Source organism: Elgaria multicarinata, chromosome 1 (genome assembly GCF_023053635.1).
Source record: "Elgaria multicarinata webbii isolate HBS135686 ecotype San Diego chromosome 1, rElgMul1.1.pri, whole genome shotgun sequence".
Taxonomy (NCBI): Eukaryota; Metazoa; Chordata; class Lepidosauria; order Squamata; family Anguidae; genus Elgaria; species Elgaria multicarinata.
The window spans coordinates 26,261,236-26,276,970 of record NC_086171.1 but is presented as its reverse complement, the minus strand read 5'-3'; the positions used below and the strand labels follow the sequence as shown (position 1 = coordinate 26,276,970).

Sequence of the window (15,735 nt, the reverse complement as noted above, 5' to 3'; positions counted from 1 at the left end):
TTGGTCATTTTAGTGGCTTTTTTCTGCACTTTTTCCAGCTCTACAGTCTCTTTTTTTAAGTATGGTGACCCAAACTGTACATAGTATTTCAAGTGTAGTCATACCACAGAGTCGTATAAAGCTGATACGATATTAGCAGTTTTATTCTCAATTCCTTCTCTATTTATTATTTATTTATTTATTTATCATATTTATACCCCGCTCCTCAGCCAAAAAAGGCTCTCAGAGCAGCTTACACTTAGCAAAAAAGACAGTTCTCTAATTACACCCAACATAGAATTTGCCCTTTTTCCTTTTTCCTTTTTCCAACAGCCACACACTGGGTTGACATTTTCTTTGAGCTCTCCACCACAACCGCAAGATCTCTGAACCCCATTCGGCGGAGACCTGTGCATATCTAACTGGTCTTGAGAGGGAGCAAGGGGCAGAGAAGTCTGCTTCAGCTAGCCCAAGCCATTGCTATTTAGTGTTTGACAAACTTTCCAGGATTGGGTCTGTGGGTGGGTGTATAGATCATAGGTAGACAGGCAGACAGATTATGCTCATTCTAATGGAGAGCAAATAAACCTTTGTCTCGGTCTGTCTCTTTCTGTGTCTGTCTGAAACCTAAACACAAACTAAGCAGCAATTTTTTTAGAAGACGGTCATCCCATTAACATCATCAAATTGTTTCTTTAATTTTAATTATTTATACCCTGCTGTAAAAAAAATAAATCCAAAATGGCTTACAAGGGTATATATGTTGATGATGTTAATGGGCTGTCCCTCTTTCTAATAAAATCGCTGCTTCGTCTGTGAACAAAAGGTTTGCTTTCAGAAACCTCCAAGGGGCTTGTATGCAGAGGAAAGCCAAGGAGGGGGGGGGGACCTTCAATGCTTTTTGCCCTAAAGCAAGAAAAAGCAAAGACTTTGCTGCTGAGCCCCATGGGCTGGATTCTGATCTGTTACATGTGAATTAATCTGGACTGAATTTATTGGCTTTGGCAGCTGTAAACACTGAAATAAGTAAGATAGCTCACAAGCCCCAGATTTGCCACCCAGATAACTCTGCCCAGTTGCCCCAGCTACCAGAGTGAGCTGGTTACTTTCAAGCTCCCCGCTCCGCCTGTAATCACCCAATATTGAAACCAGATTTGCAGGCCCTTTTGAGGAGGGGAACTTTGTGATTTCCAAAGCAGACACGTTTGGCATTTCAGAAGAAGGTCAACCCCCCTGTGGTGTAAGGGCTTTTTAATAGAATCAGTTAAGCAGGAGTCAAGAAGAGAGACATACAATTGCTAGGGAGACTGGAAACAGCAGACAGAAGAAAAACCATAACCATGACTGCTTTGGGAAAGAAAAAACTCAAGAGGCGGAAGAGGGACACGAAGCAGACATGCAGCCCAACCTTTTCTGTTTATTTAGAAGTCAGTCCCGCCAAGCCCAATGAAGTTTACTCCGAATTAAGTGTGCATAGAGTTGCAGCCTAGGACACATTTCAGCCACTGGATTTTATTTTATTTCCCTGTGTGGTAGTGGTGGGTTTCTTTCTACTTACAGATATGAAAGTACTTTCATTGTATGTGGCACCGAGCACAATCGCTCATTGGTTCAGTTTGCAGATCAGAGTGCCATGGAATAATCTTAACAGCACAATCCTATGTATGTTTACTCAGAAGTAAGTCCCCACTGAGTTCAATGAAGCTTATTCCCCTTGTAAGTATGTTTAGAGCAGGGTTCACTGGCTTATGGCCCTCCAGATGTTCTGGCCTGCAACTTCCATAATCCCTTCCCATTGGCTATGCTGCCTAGGGCTGATGGCAGCTGTAAGCCAAAACATTTGAAAGGTCACAAGTTACCCACTCCTAGTTTAGGTAATATGGGGTTTCCGAGCTGGTTTAATATGAAAAATGTTGACTTAAGTCAGGAGCATTTGTGCGTGTAGCAAAATAGATCTTTGAACTAGCCATTTAAATATATTCTTGAGCTCCTTTGCAGGAGACAGAAGCATTGGGTAGCTCATTTTAACCTTTCCCGTGGAAGCATTTTAAATTATTAAAAGTTAATGCACACAATCATGATGGCAAATGGAATATACCTGGGTACAATAGGGCTGGCCATCCCAACTACACAAGCAACTCAAATGGTCTCTGGGGGTAGCAATATTTATCACATTTATCTGGGTGGTGTACAAATATGTATGTTTAAGAGCATCCATGAAAAACCTGGGACCACAGCCTGGTACATATTGCAAAGGCGTATCTCTCCAGCTGTTGCAATGCAGAGTTGTTTTGGACCATCCCTTGAATGCATCTATGCAGAGATCATGTGGAGCAGGGTTGAAGAGAGAGCTCAGTAGTAGAGCCCACACCTTGTATAAAAGAAGTCCCAGGTTTGGTCCTCGGCATCTCCATTTACCAAGTGATGGAAAGACCTCTGCCTGAGATCCAGGGAGATTGCTGCCAGTCAGAGTAGCCAGTACTGGGCTTAACAGACAGGCAGTCTGACTGGTATAAGACACCTTCCAATGTTCCAGTAATGGGATTGCACCATGTTTTTTACACACAGCTTTCCCTTGCTGGATCAGAACATTGGTATATACCCATTGATTTCAGTGAGATAACCACAATGAACTTCCTCTGGATCATGCCCATACAGTTACTTCATACATCAGGAAATAGGATTTTTTAATACTGGAGGGTGTAAAGCAGCTCTCCTATTTATTCCCAAAAGCTGAAGGAGAGCTACTTTCCATACCAGCCTTCCCATGCCTTACAATCCGTTACACAGAGGACCTTCTCTGAATTCGTTCCTTTGGAGAAATATCTTCTGTACCTTCAAAGGTGAGGGCCTATTCTCTCTTGGTGACTTTGGAACACCCTTCCCAAAGAAGTACACCTGCTACCAGCATGACAAGCTTTTCAGTACCAAGTTAAGACTTCTTTATTTACCAAGGCATTTTATATGGTAATATTGCCTCTGCCTACTCTGTTTTTTATTTTGTGCATGGTTCTCCCTGAATGTTAGCCTCACAACAACCCTGTGAGGTAGGTAAGGCCAAGAGAATGTGACTGGTCCAAGGGCACCAAATGAGCTCCATGAATGAGTGGGGATTTGAACCTGGGTCTCCCTAGTTCTACTTCAACACTCTAATCACTATACCACACAGTCATTCCTCAGCATTACATTTAGTAAATTCATACCATCCATGAGCATTTGTTCCATACCTCTGTAACATTTACTGCCAAGTGAATCCAACTTTATTATATTATTCAGCTTTGCCATCAACAACATAGATTGTTTGGTGCCCTGAATTATGATCTGGGCAATGAAGTGGCCACTAAGAGTAGGGACGTTGGGCAGCTTGGTTCTTTTTCATGCTGCTTAGCAAAAGATTAAAATGTGTTTGAAATTATGCAGAAGTTGGAATTTGTACATTCTTCACAAATACCAAGGAGAGCAAGTCCTAAAACACGACAGAACAATAAAAGCATTTGCCTTTATAGTACGGTGGTCATATGGAAAGGAGGACAGGGCTACTGTATCTTTAACACTTGTACAGAAAAGGGAATTTCAGCAGGGGTCATTTGTATGCATGCAGCACCTGGTGAAATTCCCTCTTCATCACAACAATTAAAGCTGCAGGAGCCCTGTCCTCTTTTGTATCTGGTCTCTCTAGCTAAAGAGGGCAGAGCTCCTGCAGCTCTTACTGTTATGATGAAGAGGGAATTTCGCTAGGGGCTGCATGCATACAAATGAAACCTGCTGAAATTCCCTTTTCTGTACAACTGTTAAAGATATGGTAGCCCTATCCTCCTTTCCATATGGTCACCCAATTTATAGGAACAAAAACAGCTCGTGATAGAACAAAACTGTTTGGACAGTTTAAACCAGGGGTGGATAACATGTGGTCCTGCAGATATTTTGGCCTACAACTCCCATCAACCCTCACCATTGCCTATGATGCTAGGGCTCGTGGGAGCTATAGGCCAAAACATCTGGAGGGTCACAAGTTGCCCACTAGCCCTAATTTAAGCTATGAAAAAAGCTAACAAGGGGATGGTTTAACTTCATATATGTGTGTTTGCCGGCTGAAAACTTGAGTTTTCTAAGCCAGGGTTTGGTAACCTGTGGTTGGACACCAACTCCCATCAGCCCCAGCCAATTTGGCCAATAGTCAAGGATGATAGGGGTTGGGAGCCCAACAACATCTGGAAGGCCACAGTTTACCCACCACTGCTCTAAGCTAACACTTTTAATAGTGCTTCATATACAAAACCACAAATAGGTTTCAGACAAAACATTTTTTGAAAAATCTTTACATCAGAACTTTGCATACAGTTTAATAATATCCCATCTCCCTACAGCTCAGACAACCCTGGTAACAGTGTGTACAACTTCTCATTTTTGCTTTCATAATTTTAAAGCAAACAATACATTTGAGTGTATTTACTCTGTGCAAATAAGGTAACTTTTGGAATCCTTCAGAAGACGTATCCAAGGTTCAATCTGCAGAGGTCCTTTGTTTTCTTAAAAAGGCTTAATGACTGTAGGCTTTTCCCCATATAAAGTGCTCCTGTCCAGCAGAACCCAAAGGCCTTTTCCTAGTAATTTTTAAGAACAAAACTTTTATATATATTTATATATATATATTAAAAAAAAATCAAAAAGAAGTGATCACACAAACTCTAGCTTTCCATGCCCGCCATACATTCCCCAGTGGACAAGTGAAAGTATTTTGTCATGGCTGAGGTCTGGCTGCCGCATCTTGTCACATGTCATGCAGCAGTTCTCGTGACCCGTCACTGGCACCATGCATTCCAAGTCTAGCTTGGCCACCTGCCCTTTTCTAGATTGATGCCCGTGAAAGCTGTAGTGCAAGCGGGAGAGCATCTGCTGCCGCTGGTCTTGCAGTCTTTTGTTTTCACTCCTGAGCATGCGCAGAGCCAGCATGATGAGGAGCACCAAGATCAGCCCGCCGGCTATGGGTACAGCAATGACCGCTGCCCTGAACCATAGTTCTTTTGAGGAGGTCAGCTCCTGAACCTTAGTGATGAGGTTTCTGCTGTTATCATGCTGATATCTGCTCCCTTGTCCTGCAAGCAGAAAAAGTTAGGAATAAATTAATAAGGTAGTAAATCATTTGATTCACTTACTAGCGATGGCCTCGCTCTCAGGACCATCATTAAGAGATGTTAGATTGGTGGGTACTAAGAGGAGGACCTTCTCCTTGGTGGCCCCTTGCATTTGTGGAATTCATCCCCCCCCTTCAAGGTTCATGCAGCAGCAGCAGCACTTATCACCCCACCCAAAAATTAATTAATTGAAGATTTTTTAATTTCAATCAACATTTTATCCATTGCTATCCTGAGGATTCTTAGTACTGTTCCTTTTAGAGGCATTTTGGGGATACATTTTAAGGATGGTGATCTAATATTTGTATTATTATAGTGTTATGTTCTATATATTGTTTGTAACCTTATGAGGGCTTTAAGTCCTGAATAACATGAAGAAAACCAATAATCGATTTTAGAAATCCAATCACAAATAAATAAATAAATAAATAAGTCTTGGTGCTGTACCCAGAAGCCAATTCTACGCTTCAATTATTGGTGGGGGGAGCAGCAGCATACCCTGCTATTGCCACCTTAACTAATATGATGGAGGGGGGAGGTGTTGAGGTATAATTTGGCTAAAACTGGAGGGAGTAAGAGGGTAGAGATTTTTTTATTTCCTTAAAGGTCACCAACTATCATTTCCCCCATAATCTGAGCAGTGCGCAGAATTTGTTGAACACAAAGAAACCCAGTTATGCTCTTAGACTAGGGTGGCCATATGGAAAGAAGGACTTGGCTTCTGTATCTTAAACAGTTGTACAGAAAAGGGAATTTCAGCCACTGTCATTTGTATGCATGCAGCATCTGCAGGAGCCCTGTCCTCTTTTGTATCTGGTCACTCTAGCTAAAGAGGACAGGGCTCCTGCAGCTTTAACTGTTATGATGAAGAGGGAATTTCACCAGGTGCTGCATGCATACAAATGACACCTGCTGAAATTCCCTTTTCTATACTACTGTGAAAGATACAGGAGCCCTGTCCTCCTTTCCATATGGTCACCCTAAGTCTTAGATTTCAGATAAGCTATGCACTGGTGCTATGTCACCAGTTAACCCCTGTTGTAGCATTTACACAACAATGGACCTCTGTAGTTAGAACTACTGTGGCAAATTGAAGGCCACTTCCATAGCCAGAGACGCTCATATCTCTGAAAATAAAAGGACAGTGTAGCAAAGTATATAGAACTCAAGACGCTGGGAACCCAGATTCCAATTCCAGCTCAGAGCTAATCCATGCTACATGTTTAGGCAGTGGAAAGTAGTAGCTCCGATGTCAGTGGGTCAGTGAAACCACTCGGGGTTTCACTCAAAACCAAGCAGAAGCACCTTGGATAGCTCCTTTAGAGTTCTGACGGTTTCTAAGTGAAACTCGGAGTAGATTCACCACCCAACTGACATCAGAGCCATTGGCCCCCACTGTGTTTAGGTACACATCTTTAAAATGTGAAGTGTTAGTACAACAAAACATGCATATCACACAGGTACAATCATCAAAGAGGCATGAACTGGCTGATGCGGTTAATTGTATGCAGAGGCAAACCTGGGTTTGTTCCAAAGTATAATGTGTGCAATGGCCTCAACTATATAGTTTACATAGTGAGCCCTGGGAAAGTTGCTATCTCTCAGCCTAATGTTCTGCACAGTATTGCAAAGATAAATGAAAATTGTGAAGTACTTCGCCAGCCAAGAAATGCTACAGAAGTTGTTGTAAGGACTATAACAGGGCTTTTTAAAAACTGTTTTAGCAATGACTGCATTTACTTCTGGGATGGCAAAGCAACTGTTGCATGTGAACAAAAGGCCAAAGATCCCCAGCATTATTTGTTTGGATGCTGCAGCAGAGGTTTACAATAACCTTATTAAAGTACTTCTCTATAAACTAACATAGATGTAGCTTTGCACCTCTTCAAAATTAAAGGCAGTATTTTCTTATAACATTTTGTTTACTTAACTGACTGGCCTTTAAGATTAAATTTTAAAAATAATTTCTTTACGTGACAAGCACATGACTTAGGAAGTGGGCATGTGGTTGTTATAAAAAGGCAGTTTATCTGAACTAGCTCAGGATCAAGGTAAAACTGCAGTGGCCATAATATTAAGATACATAATTTTTATTTTATTTATTTATTTATTGCATTTTTATACCGCCCAATAGCCGAAGCTCCCTGTGCATGTACAGCTTTGATGCTTGCAAAGAACAGTGCAATTCTATGCCACAGCTTTCAAGCTTGCAAAGGATAGCCCAAATGCCTTTAAATGTCCTCTTATATCTAATCATTGATCAGAGAAAACAGCAGATACTTAGAAGCGAGATGGAGAATTCCCATGGGCCGCATCCAGTCCGCAGGCTGGGCCACATGTTCCCCATCCCTGATCTAAAGTTTATATATTTTGGCTTACTATTTTCCTCAAGAAACTTAAGAAGTTCTGGGCTTAAAATACTGGAAGTAGTCAGATGCATCCTGCAGAATCACAGAGTGCCAAGATAGACCCATCCTGCCATACAACAAAATTGATCTTATATACCAAGCCCATGTATTTCAAGGTTTCACCCTACAAGAAAAAGGCTTGATTTTAAAATAAGAAAGTGGAGACATCCAGTGTTAGAGAGAAACTGAACGCACCCTCGAACTGCAGAGCACCAGCAGAGTTGCACCATCAAGTTTGCAGACTCAGATAAATTATCTGTATACTTTTAAATATCTTCTACACCAACCTGCCTCAACCTGGTGCACTCCAGATGTTTTAGACTTCAATTCCCAGCAGCCTCAGCTAGTATAAGCAATGGTTAAGGATTCTTGGAGTTGTAGTCCAAAACATCTGGAGAATACCAAGTTGGGGAAGGAAATTCTTTGTCCTTTCCTCTCTTTGATTTAACTATTCCACCTTGGTGAACACAAAGTAACCAAGAGCACAGTTTAAAATTAAAGTTGTTGCTTTTTTCTCTCATTAAAATTTAACAAGCTTCAATAAATTTCAGCTGTATATTCTAATGGTTTTATTTTTTCCCAATCTAAATTGGGCCACATTTAGATTTAAGCTAGGGCCCTTCGCTAAACAAGTTTCCCCGGGCAAGATGCCAGACTCGTTAGGAAGGAAGGAACAAGCTTTGTCTCTCATGCTAATGCACATGCAAGAGCTATTTGGCAGAGATATGTCTAGTCACATGCTTCCCCCTCTAGTCTGTCTACTTATATTCAAGACCAAAATCATTAGCAGACAGACAAGGTCTTGCCTATATATCAGACAGGTGCTTTACTTACCAGAAGGCTCCCCCCTGGAAGGAGAGAGGACATCATATAGCCCTCTGTAATTGCACATATCTTCATGACAACACTCCAATGTGGGTATGGTAGTACCGGAGTGGTTTTGTGCCAGGTTAGCTTGGCAGATGTCTAATGTTCTTGCAAGAGAGTCCAAGCAGCCATGAGTCAGTGGAGAATGGCTGTTCTGTGGGTCAAGCAGTCTAGAGAAGCAAGCGTTGAGCTCAGATTTGCACATATAGCCTGTTGCAACGCAGTGCGCAGCATCACAGTAGCATCTTATTTCACCTGTAACAAAAGAAAGGGGCAGCCATGTTAGCCCTGGGCATTCACAGTCACTTGCTTTTATAAAAGTTATCACTAAGGATTTGGATACTGATTAAACTGAGCATCCTCAATGCAGGGCCACCACTGACTGGCATTAAGGGAAGTGGTATGACAAGCAGAATGACACAATTCCTCTCTTTCTCAAGCCCTAGCTCACATAACCAAGGAGAGCATTTGAACACCTCTTGTTCAAGAAGCCACATGCTGTGAGGACTACATTCACGGCTGAGGAATGGCCAATAGTAGCAGCCAACTATGGTTCCATGTAGTGGCAAGCGCCACAAATCCTCCACATCATGCGGAGGTTTTCTGTGCTCACTGCCGTCAGAAAAACACAGCAATGGCCAGAAGGTCTTTGGCAAATGGATGTGATGCAAGTGTAAAATAGGTAAAAGAAGTCTCCCTGCAGAATGCAGGAAATCCACATGGTAGGTGTAATATACATCAGAGACCATGAGCAGAGAAGCAGCTGCATATCTGCTGTTTGCCATTACCACAACTTGGAAGGTGTGATGTGTACATAGGTCTTAAACAGCAGAGAGGCAGAGCTGGGGAGAGAGGCAGAGCCTCGAATACAGAATCTAAGAAGGCCATCAGAACAGCCCTGTGCCCTTTGAGTAGGCACGCAAGGCTTCATGCAATGTTTCAGGGGGTTGAGTGACAATTGCAGCACAGCTAGTTGATTCTGACCCACTTATTGGATGCCATTTTAGCAGTGATGGCATGAGCCCCCACTGCAGCAAATGAGGTAGCAATATGGGGGATCAGGTTACCTATTCCTGTCAAAGAAAACTGTCTTGGCAAAATCTGTTAAGTTGGCCTATTACTGCATACTAACTCATCTTTGGTCTCAAGACTCTCCATTAACCATTTCTGCAAGCTGTTTTATATGGCAGATGCTTATAAAACCTTTATAAAATACTAATTTCTCCACAGTACAAAAAAAATTACATTGCTTTCAGATTTACACCCGCATACAGCAAAACAAGCAAACAAAAAACCCATATTTTGATTAAATATTTATGCAAGAGAGAATTAAAGAAGTTGAATTGTTTACTACCCTTGGGGATGGTGCCAACATTCAAAATTTAGCCAACTCCTTATGAAATGATGAACTAAAGTCATGGTTATATAAAAAAAAGAACGGAGTCATAAAAATGCTAGCTCTATAAACACAAGGATTGCTTTGTGGGATCCATCTAATCCAGCATTCTGTCTCTAATAGAAGCCCCGGGGAAACTCACGAACAACAGTCATACAATCCATTTGTCCCAGATAACTGCTTTTCCACAGCATCTTCTTTCCAAGAAGGAGTTTCTCGTGCAAAAGAGCTTCCTTAGTCTTTATTATAAAACAGGAACTTTGTAGTTTACAACCAAGGTATCTATCTACTTGCCAAAACCAACCTCTTTCAACTTAAATGGGAGCTCATAAATGGGGGAGGGGTGCAACAGTGAACACTCCTTCCTCCATCACCCCCCCCCATCTCCCCTCCATCCATTCCATCATGTGGTCGAAAAGGATAAATATTTAGAATGAAAATCCTCTACTGTTTGTATGAAACAAAAAAAACGCACAGGAAACCTCAAAATTTCTAGAAGTAGTGCTAAAAAAAAGTTCCCTTCATAAAAGCATCCTCATTTGACACTCTTCAAAAAAGTCTTCAGTTTATTATATAGAGAAGCCTTACATTTCAGCTTAAATATGTTCTCTATCAGTTCAGAGTATGAAAGGAAGGAAGTTGGAAGGAAGCTGGATTACTTTCAACTTCCAGAAACTACTGTCCCGTGAGGAAGTGTGCTACCAGCCGCAGAAGTAGAAGCCTTTTAAAAAGGAAGAAAATCAACCACAAGAGACCTGATAGGTCCTCAGATCACACCCTCCCATGGCAACTTGAGAGTTAGGATACTACAAACACACACACACATACAAGTGAGATGGGGATGAAGAGGGCTACCTTTCCAGGGCTTTCTATGTTCACTTTTGACTATAAAGCTGTTGCAGTTTATGCGTTGAAGTTCTTGCTTCTCTCTAATAAACTACTTAATCAAAACCAAATGACACAACGCTTGTAATATACATGCCCATCCTCCAGTGTGCATGGCTCTGCGAAGGTAGGTCTGAAGCCTTTGATTGTTAAACAATTCATGACATTCAAAAGCTTACCAAGCATTTAGAGAACTAGTCTGACAGAAAGCACATCCCTTATTTTGTGCCTGAAATCGTTCACCAAATAGATGAAATGGCCTTAGCAAAACAACAAAAATCCCTGTGGGGCTTTCCAGCGATTTAAAAAATAAATAAATTAAATGGGGTGCATTTTATGGGCTGATGTTTAAGGTTACCTATTTCATCTCCCAGTCTGGACACCCAGAGCTTCTCCTGCAAGATGTTGGACCTAGAAATCCAATTCTGTTAAGATTCATAGAAGTTTGTTCTCCCTTGAAAGTTTGGTTTCTCCACCCTCATCATGCAACTTCCTAACTCCCTTTTTGAAAGGGGTGATTTAAGCAAATGTTGTTTAGCAAGTTGATTCTGACAGCTTACATTCACAATAAATTATGGATAAATGCAAAAACACTGAGGGCGGGGGTAGAGAATTATTTTGTGGAACCCCGCACTTCACAAACCAGCCATTTTCCCTCCTCTGCCTTGGTGAGTAACAGGCAGAGGAAACAAACCATAAAACCATGTTTCTGTTTTAATGATTTCTACAAACTTAAAATTCTATCTTTGCCTGACCCAAGACTGTCTTATAAACAAAAACATGAAGGACTCTTACAACTCCAGGTTATTACAACTCCATTTTAATTAAAGCCACTTTTTTTTTACCGTATTACAGAATGAAGTTTTTGTATTATTATTATTATTATTATTATTATTATTATTATTATTATTTTAAAAAGAAAACTTTATTTCTGTCAATTCATAAAGTTTCTTCCTGAGCTATGCAAAAGGCCAGAGAGGGTATTTGGTATTTTCAAACAGTGAACAATGCCCTTTCTGTTCCCCTTCCTCTTTCTTGTTACTGTATGTAGCTATTAAAGAAAAATGTCTGCTTTTAGTCAAGGTGGCTACAGGAGAGACTGCAGGCTTCTCTTAAAGCTTTTGAAGTCGACAGCAGCCAGAAGTCTGTGATCCCCTAATTATATCATTATCAGGCACATAGTTTCAGTATCTGCAACTGCACATTACTCTCAGTCACTCCCTTCTCTGCCCCTCTTTGATGGGGCCAGAAGACTTCCCTCTGCTTGCTTCAAGGGTTGTTATTTGGGGTTAATTACACCCTTCTTTCCAAAATAAATAAATACTGTAGCACATCAGCACTGTGCTAGCTTATCCTTTAACCTCCTCTTCACGAAAAGTGGCAATTACGGGGGAGACATCAACTCTCCCATTCCCTCCCACCCCCTTTTTAAGTTAACTTTTATACTGGGGGCGGGGGGGGGGAGTTCTGTGTGTGACGGCAACAACTAACACACCGGAAGAGTTGACATTTTTAACAGGGTGGTTAGCAGTTCACATATCTTTGCTAGTTGTGGGGGGAGGGAAGTTACCCACCTCACAAGGCTGTCATGAGGTGTGCAGCCCGATTCTGGGCACGTTTAACTCAGATGTTAAGCCCCTGGGGGTTCACACCAAGCAAGAGTGCACAGGATGGCAACCTGAAAGAGAGCAGTAGTGCAAAACTAAAGGACGGATGGGTTTGTCCTCATGCTCTCTCAGCCCATCAAGGAGAGATATTGGGGGGGGGGGGTGTTGCTGAGTCCAGACCCTTTCCCATTCTTCCTTCGGAATACAGCAATACCTTGCTAAATCTGATTTCTGGAGAAGGGGGGTGGAAACGGGAAGAAGGCGGTGTGTTTGTGTGTGTTCGCTCAAGAGGACCACGGCTGGAAACGTTCAGAAGTGCATTAAAGACAGCCTAACAAAAACATTTTGACAACCGCTTGCCCCTAAGGTCTGACTTACATCAATGAAGCAGAGCGAGGATAGAGCAGCAAGCGACGCAGGGGGCGGGGAGCGAGAGAGGAGGGGGGGAAGAAAGGGGGAAGGAAACCCAAGCAGCGCCACTTCCAAGAAGAGGCGAGCTTGTTCTGGCCTGCGAGGCTCAGCCCAAGAGGAAACATGACACGCTCACAAAGCCTTGGCAGCGGGCTTCAAAGGCAGCGCCGGGCCCAGCGCATGGAGCTCGCCAGCCACGGGAGGGCGAGGGCGAGGAGGCGCACAGGAAGAAGCCAACCCCAGCCCGGTCAAGGGGAAGGAGGGAGGGGAGTTGCCCCCGGGGCGGGGGAGACGAGGCGGGCGGCTACTGGTCTTGCCCCGCTGGGGTGGGAGCTCTAGGCAGGAGGCCGCCGCCACCGGCCGGTCCCCTTTCGGGGACTACGGAAGGCAGCAAAATAGGAGGTGGCAGATTTTCCTCCACGCTGATGGTAGGGGCAAAGACTTGGGGGGTCGCGGCCTCAGGCCTCGCCGTGAGGCGCCCACAAATGGCAGCCGCCGTCACACACAGCAGCCGCCTTACCTTGCGAGGGAAGAGAAAAGCTCCTCTAGGCCCCGCGACGCTGCTCCCCGCTGTCCCAACATACAAGCTTCCATTTTATCTCAGAAAGACCTCGGCAGGCCCCGCCGCTCCATTGCCGGCTCGAGCGCTGCGCATAGCTCTAACCGTGCTTCCTTGCAAGTCATCCCCAACGGAGTTCCACGGGACTTGCTGCGGATGGGAAAGGAAGGGGGTGTTCATGGAGCCGCAGGGCTTGTGCTGAACTCCTGCTCCCTCCCGCCTGCAATTACCGCCCACAGCGGCTCGGCTGGCTTCCGAGTAAACGCGTTCAGGCTCGGGCGGTTGGTCTCTGGGATGGATCTAGACTTGGGGAGCCCCACTGAAGTCAACGGCACTTCTGCCCCATTCATTTCAATGGGCCTACTCCATATCTGACAAAGTTCGGGTGCAATTCTCTGTCCCCAGCCGGAGAGGCCTTCGAAAGGCTGGAACGAAACTTCCTCGAACAAGCCGAGCCTCAACGTGCCTGCTTGGAGCGCGACCGAAACCGCGCCTACCCCTGGACGCCGCCAGTCCAACCGAGCCGTCTTGGCCCCCAAGCCCTGCATCCTACCGCAGTGGCCCCTTCTGCAACCCCCCGGCTATGCCTGTATCTTTCAGACGCCTCTCCTTTTGCAAAAACAAAGGCTAACAGCGGCTCTTAAAAACAGTTCTTCCTTCGTCCCTTCGACAATCTTCCCATCGAACTATCTCTCTCGCCTCAATCGTGTAGCCCTCCGGATGTGTTGGGACTACAACTCCAATGGACATGCTGCCTGGGGAAGATGGGAGTCGTAGTCGAACACATCGGAGCGCGCCAGGTTGGGGGAAGGCTGCTTCAAACCTTTGCACAGTTGTCAACACACGCACACGCGCGCCCTCGCTAGTCCGCCAGGTTGCCTTGCAAAACAAGGCGGAGAGCCCCGCTTGCCTCCTCCCACTGGTCTCAAAAGGGTTGCCCCGATCCCATGGGCTTTGCCAGTCTCTCAGATGATGGAGACAAGATAAGAGAACCGCCTGCAGATTTTTATGAACTGGGCTCAGTTCAGGGACAGCGTAAGGTTTGAGGAGAGTGGGCGCGTGAGAGCCCAGGAAAACGAACGAGCCGGTCGTGTGTATGTGGACTCCCGAGTTCAACGACAGACCAATGCCCTAGTTAGCGTGTACTACTGCGACTGCAAATTCTAGACAAGCAATCCCACCCCATCACAGTGGGCCATACTGCAGGCTCACGAAGGATGCATAGGAGCGGATTGCCCTGCGCGCCCCACCAAGCCATGGGCCGTGTAGAGGGGGTCTTCGCATCACGTCCCTATTTTGACACGCGTGTCAAAATAGGGACGTGATGCGAAGACCCCCTCTACACGGCCCACGGCTTTCCTTCGTTCTCCGCCCGCCGTGCGCGCTCCTTCCCCTTCCAGCCCTTCTCCCCCGCTTCCCTCTGCCTTCCCCTTTCGCTGGCCCTTCCACCACACCGACTCAGATCAGGAGCAGAAAGAAGCTCAGCCAGAAGCAACTCTGGAACCTGGGTGCTGCGTTTTTTTGACGCCCACAGTCCTCGTGCGCCCAAAGCCCGGGCTCACCTTTGGTCAGCAGGATGGCCATGGCGCACAGCTCCAATTGCAGCCAGATGAAGATGAAGCTGGAGTGGCGATCCATTTAACCCGCCCGCCTGGCCTCTCCGCCCGCCGCCGCCGGAGTTCCCCGAGCTCCCTCCAGCTCTCGCTTCACCTGGCGACGCTGCAACGAAGTGCTCCGACCGGGCGGCGCATTGACCCTTCCCAGGAGCGGGTGGCTGCCCTGCGTGGCGGCGGTCTCCCACCCGTCTCCCACGGGCGCTTGCACGGGGAAAGGCTCACTCCGGAGCGGGATCCTGCTTCAGCCACATCTGGCGTGCGGGAAGCCTGGCAGCTGGACGGCGGCAGGAGCAGCAACGCTACACCCCGGTCTCGCTCCTCGGAGCTTTGCAGCCAGCGCGCATGACAAGCCACTGACCGACACGCCGCTCCTTCGGCCCAGCTCTGGCTCTGTAAATAACGCGACCGCCCCGAAGCCTGGCCCGCCTCGGCCCGCCCCCCGCTCCGCCCCCTCAGGACTGTTTTCATAGGCGGCGCCGACGTGCCACTCAAAGCAGCGGGAGTTGGCAACGAGCAAGGGCGTCTCGGATGGGTCACACGCGGAGGGGGAGCGAGCTGCGCTTACTTTCTCCGGGGCTGGAGCGTGGTAATTAGTCGTGCAAACACGGGAGGTGCAATTAAGCTCAAGGAGCTGCTGAGGATCCCGGAGAGGCCACGTTCTGGATTGATTTTTTTTAAAAAAAATATTTTAAGGCCATCTATCTTCCCTACTTTTGTTAGAGGCAAAGGATTCCAAGGCCCACCGACTTGCTTCCTTTCGACGCTAGCAAAAAGCACGTGTAGTTGAGACCAGAAAGGGATTGTCCCCAAATCCCAACAGCCCAGAAGCCCGTCATTTCTCATAGAGCGTAGGGAAGGTCACACACGTGAGC

The 15,735-nt window shown here is 45.5% G+C and overlaps 1 protein-coding gene across 1 annotated transcript; it reads right to left on the bottom strand.

Moving 5' to 3' along the window:
* Positions 1-4,306: 4,306 nt before the first annotated feature.
* BAMBI (BMP and activin membrane bound inhibitor) lies at positions 4,307-15,236 on the bottom strand. The gene is made up of 3 exons (XM_063125174.1): positions 14,810-15,236; positions 8,357-8,644; positions 4,307-5,075 (listed from the first exon to the last, which is right to left on the bottom strand). The coding sequence occupies exons 1-3, from the start codon at positions 14,883-14,885 to the stop codon at positions 4,657-4,659; spliced, it is 783 nt and encodes a 260-aa protein (XP_062981244.1). The 5' UTR covers positions 14,886-15,236; the 3' UTR covers positions 4,307-4,656.
* Between the last annotated feature and the right edge of the window lie 499 nt (positions 15,237-15,735).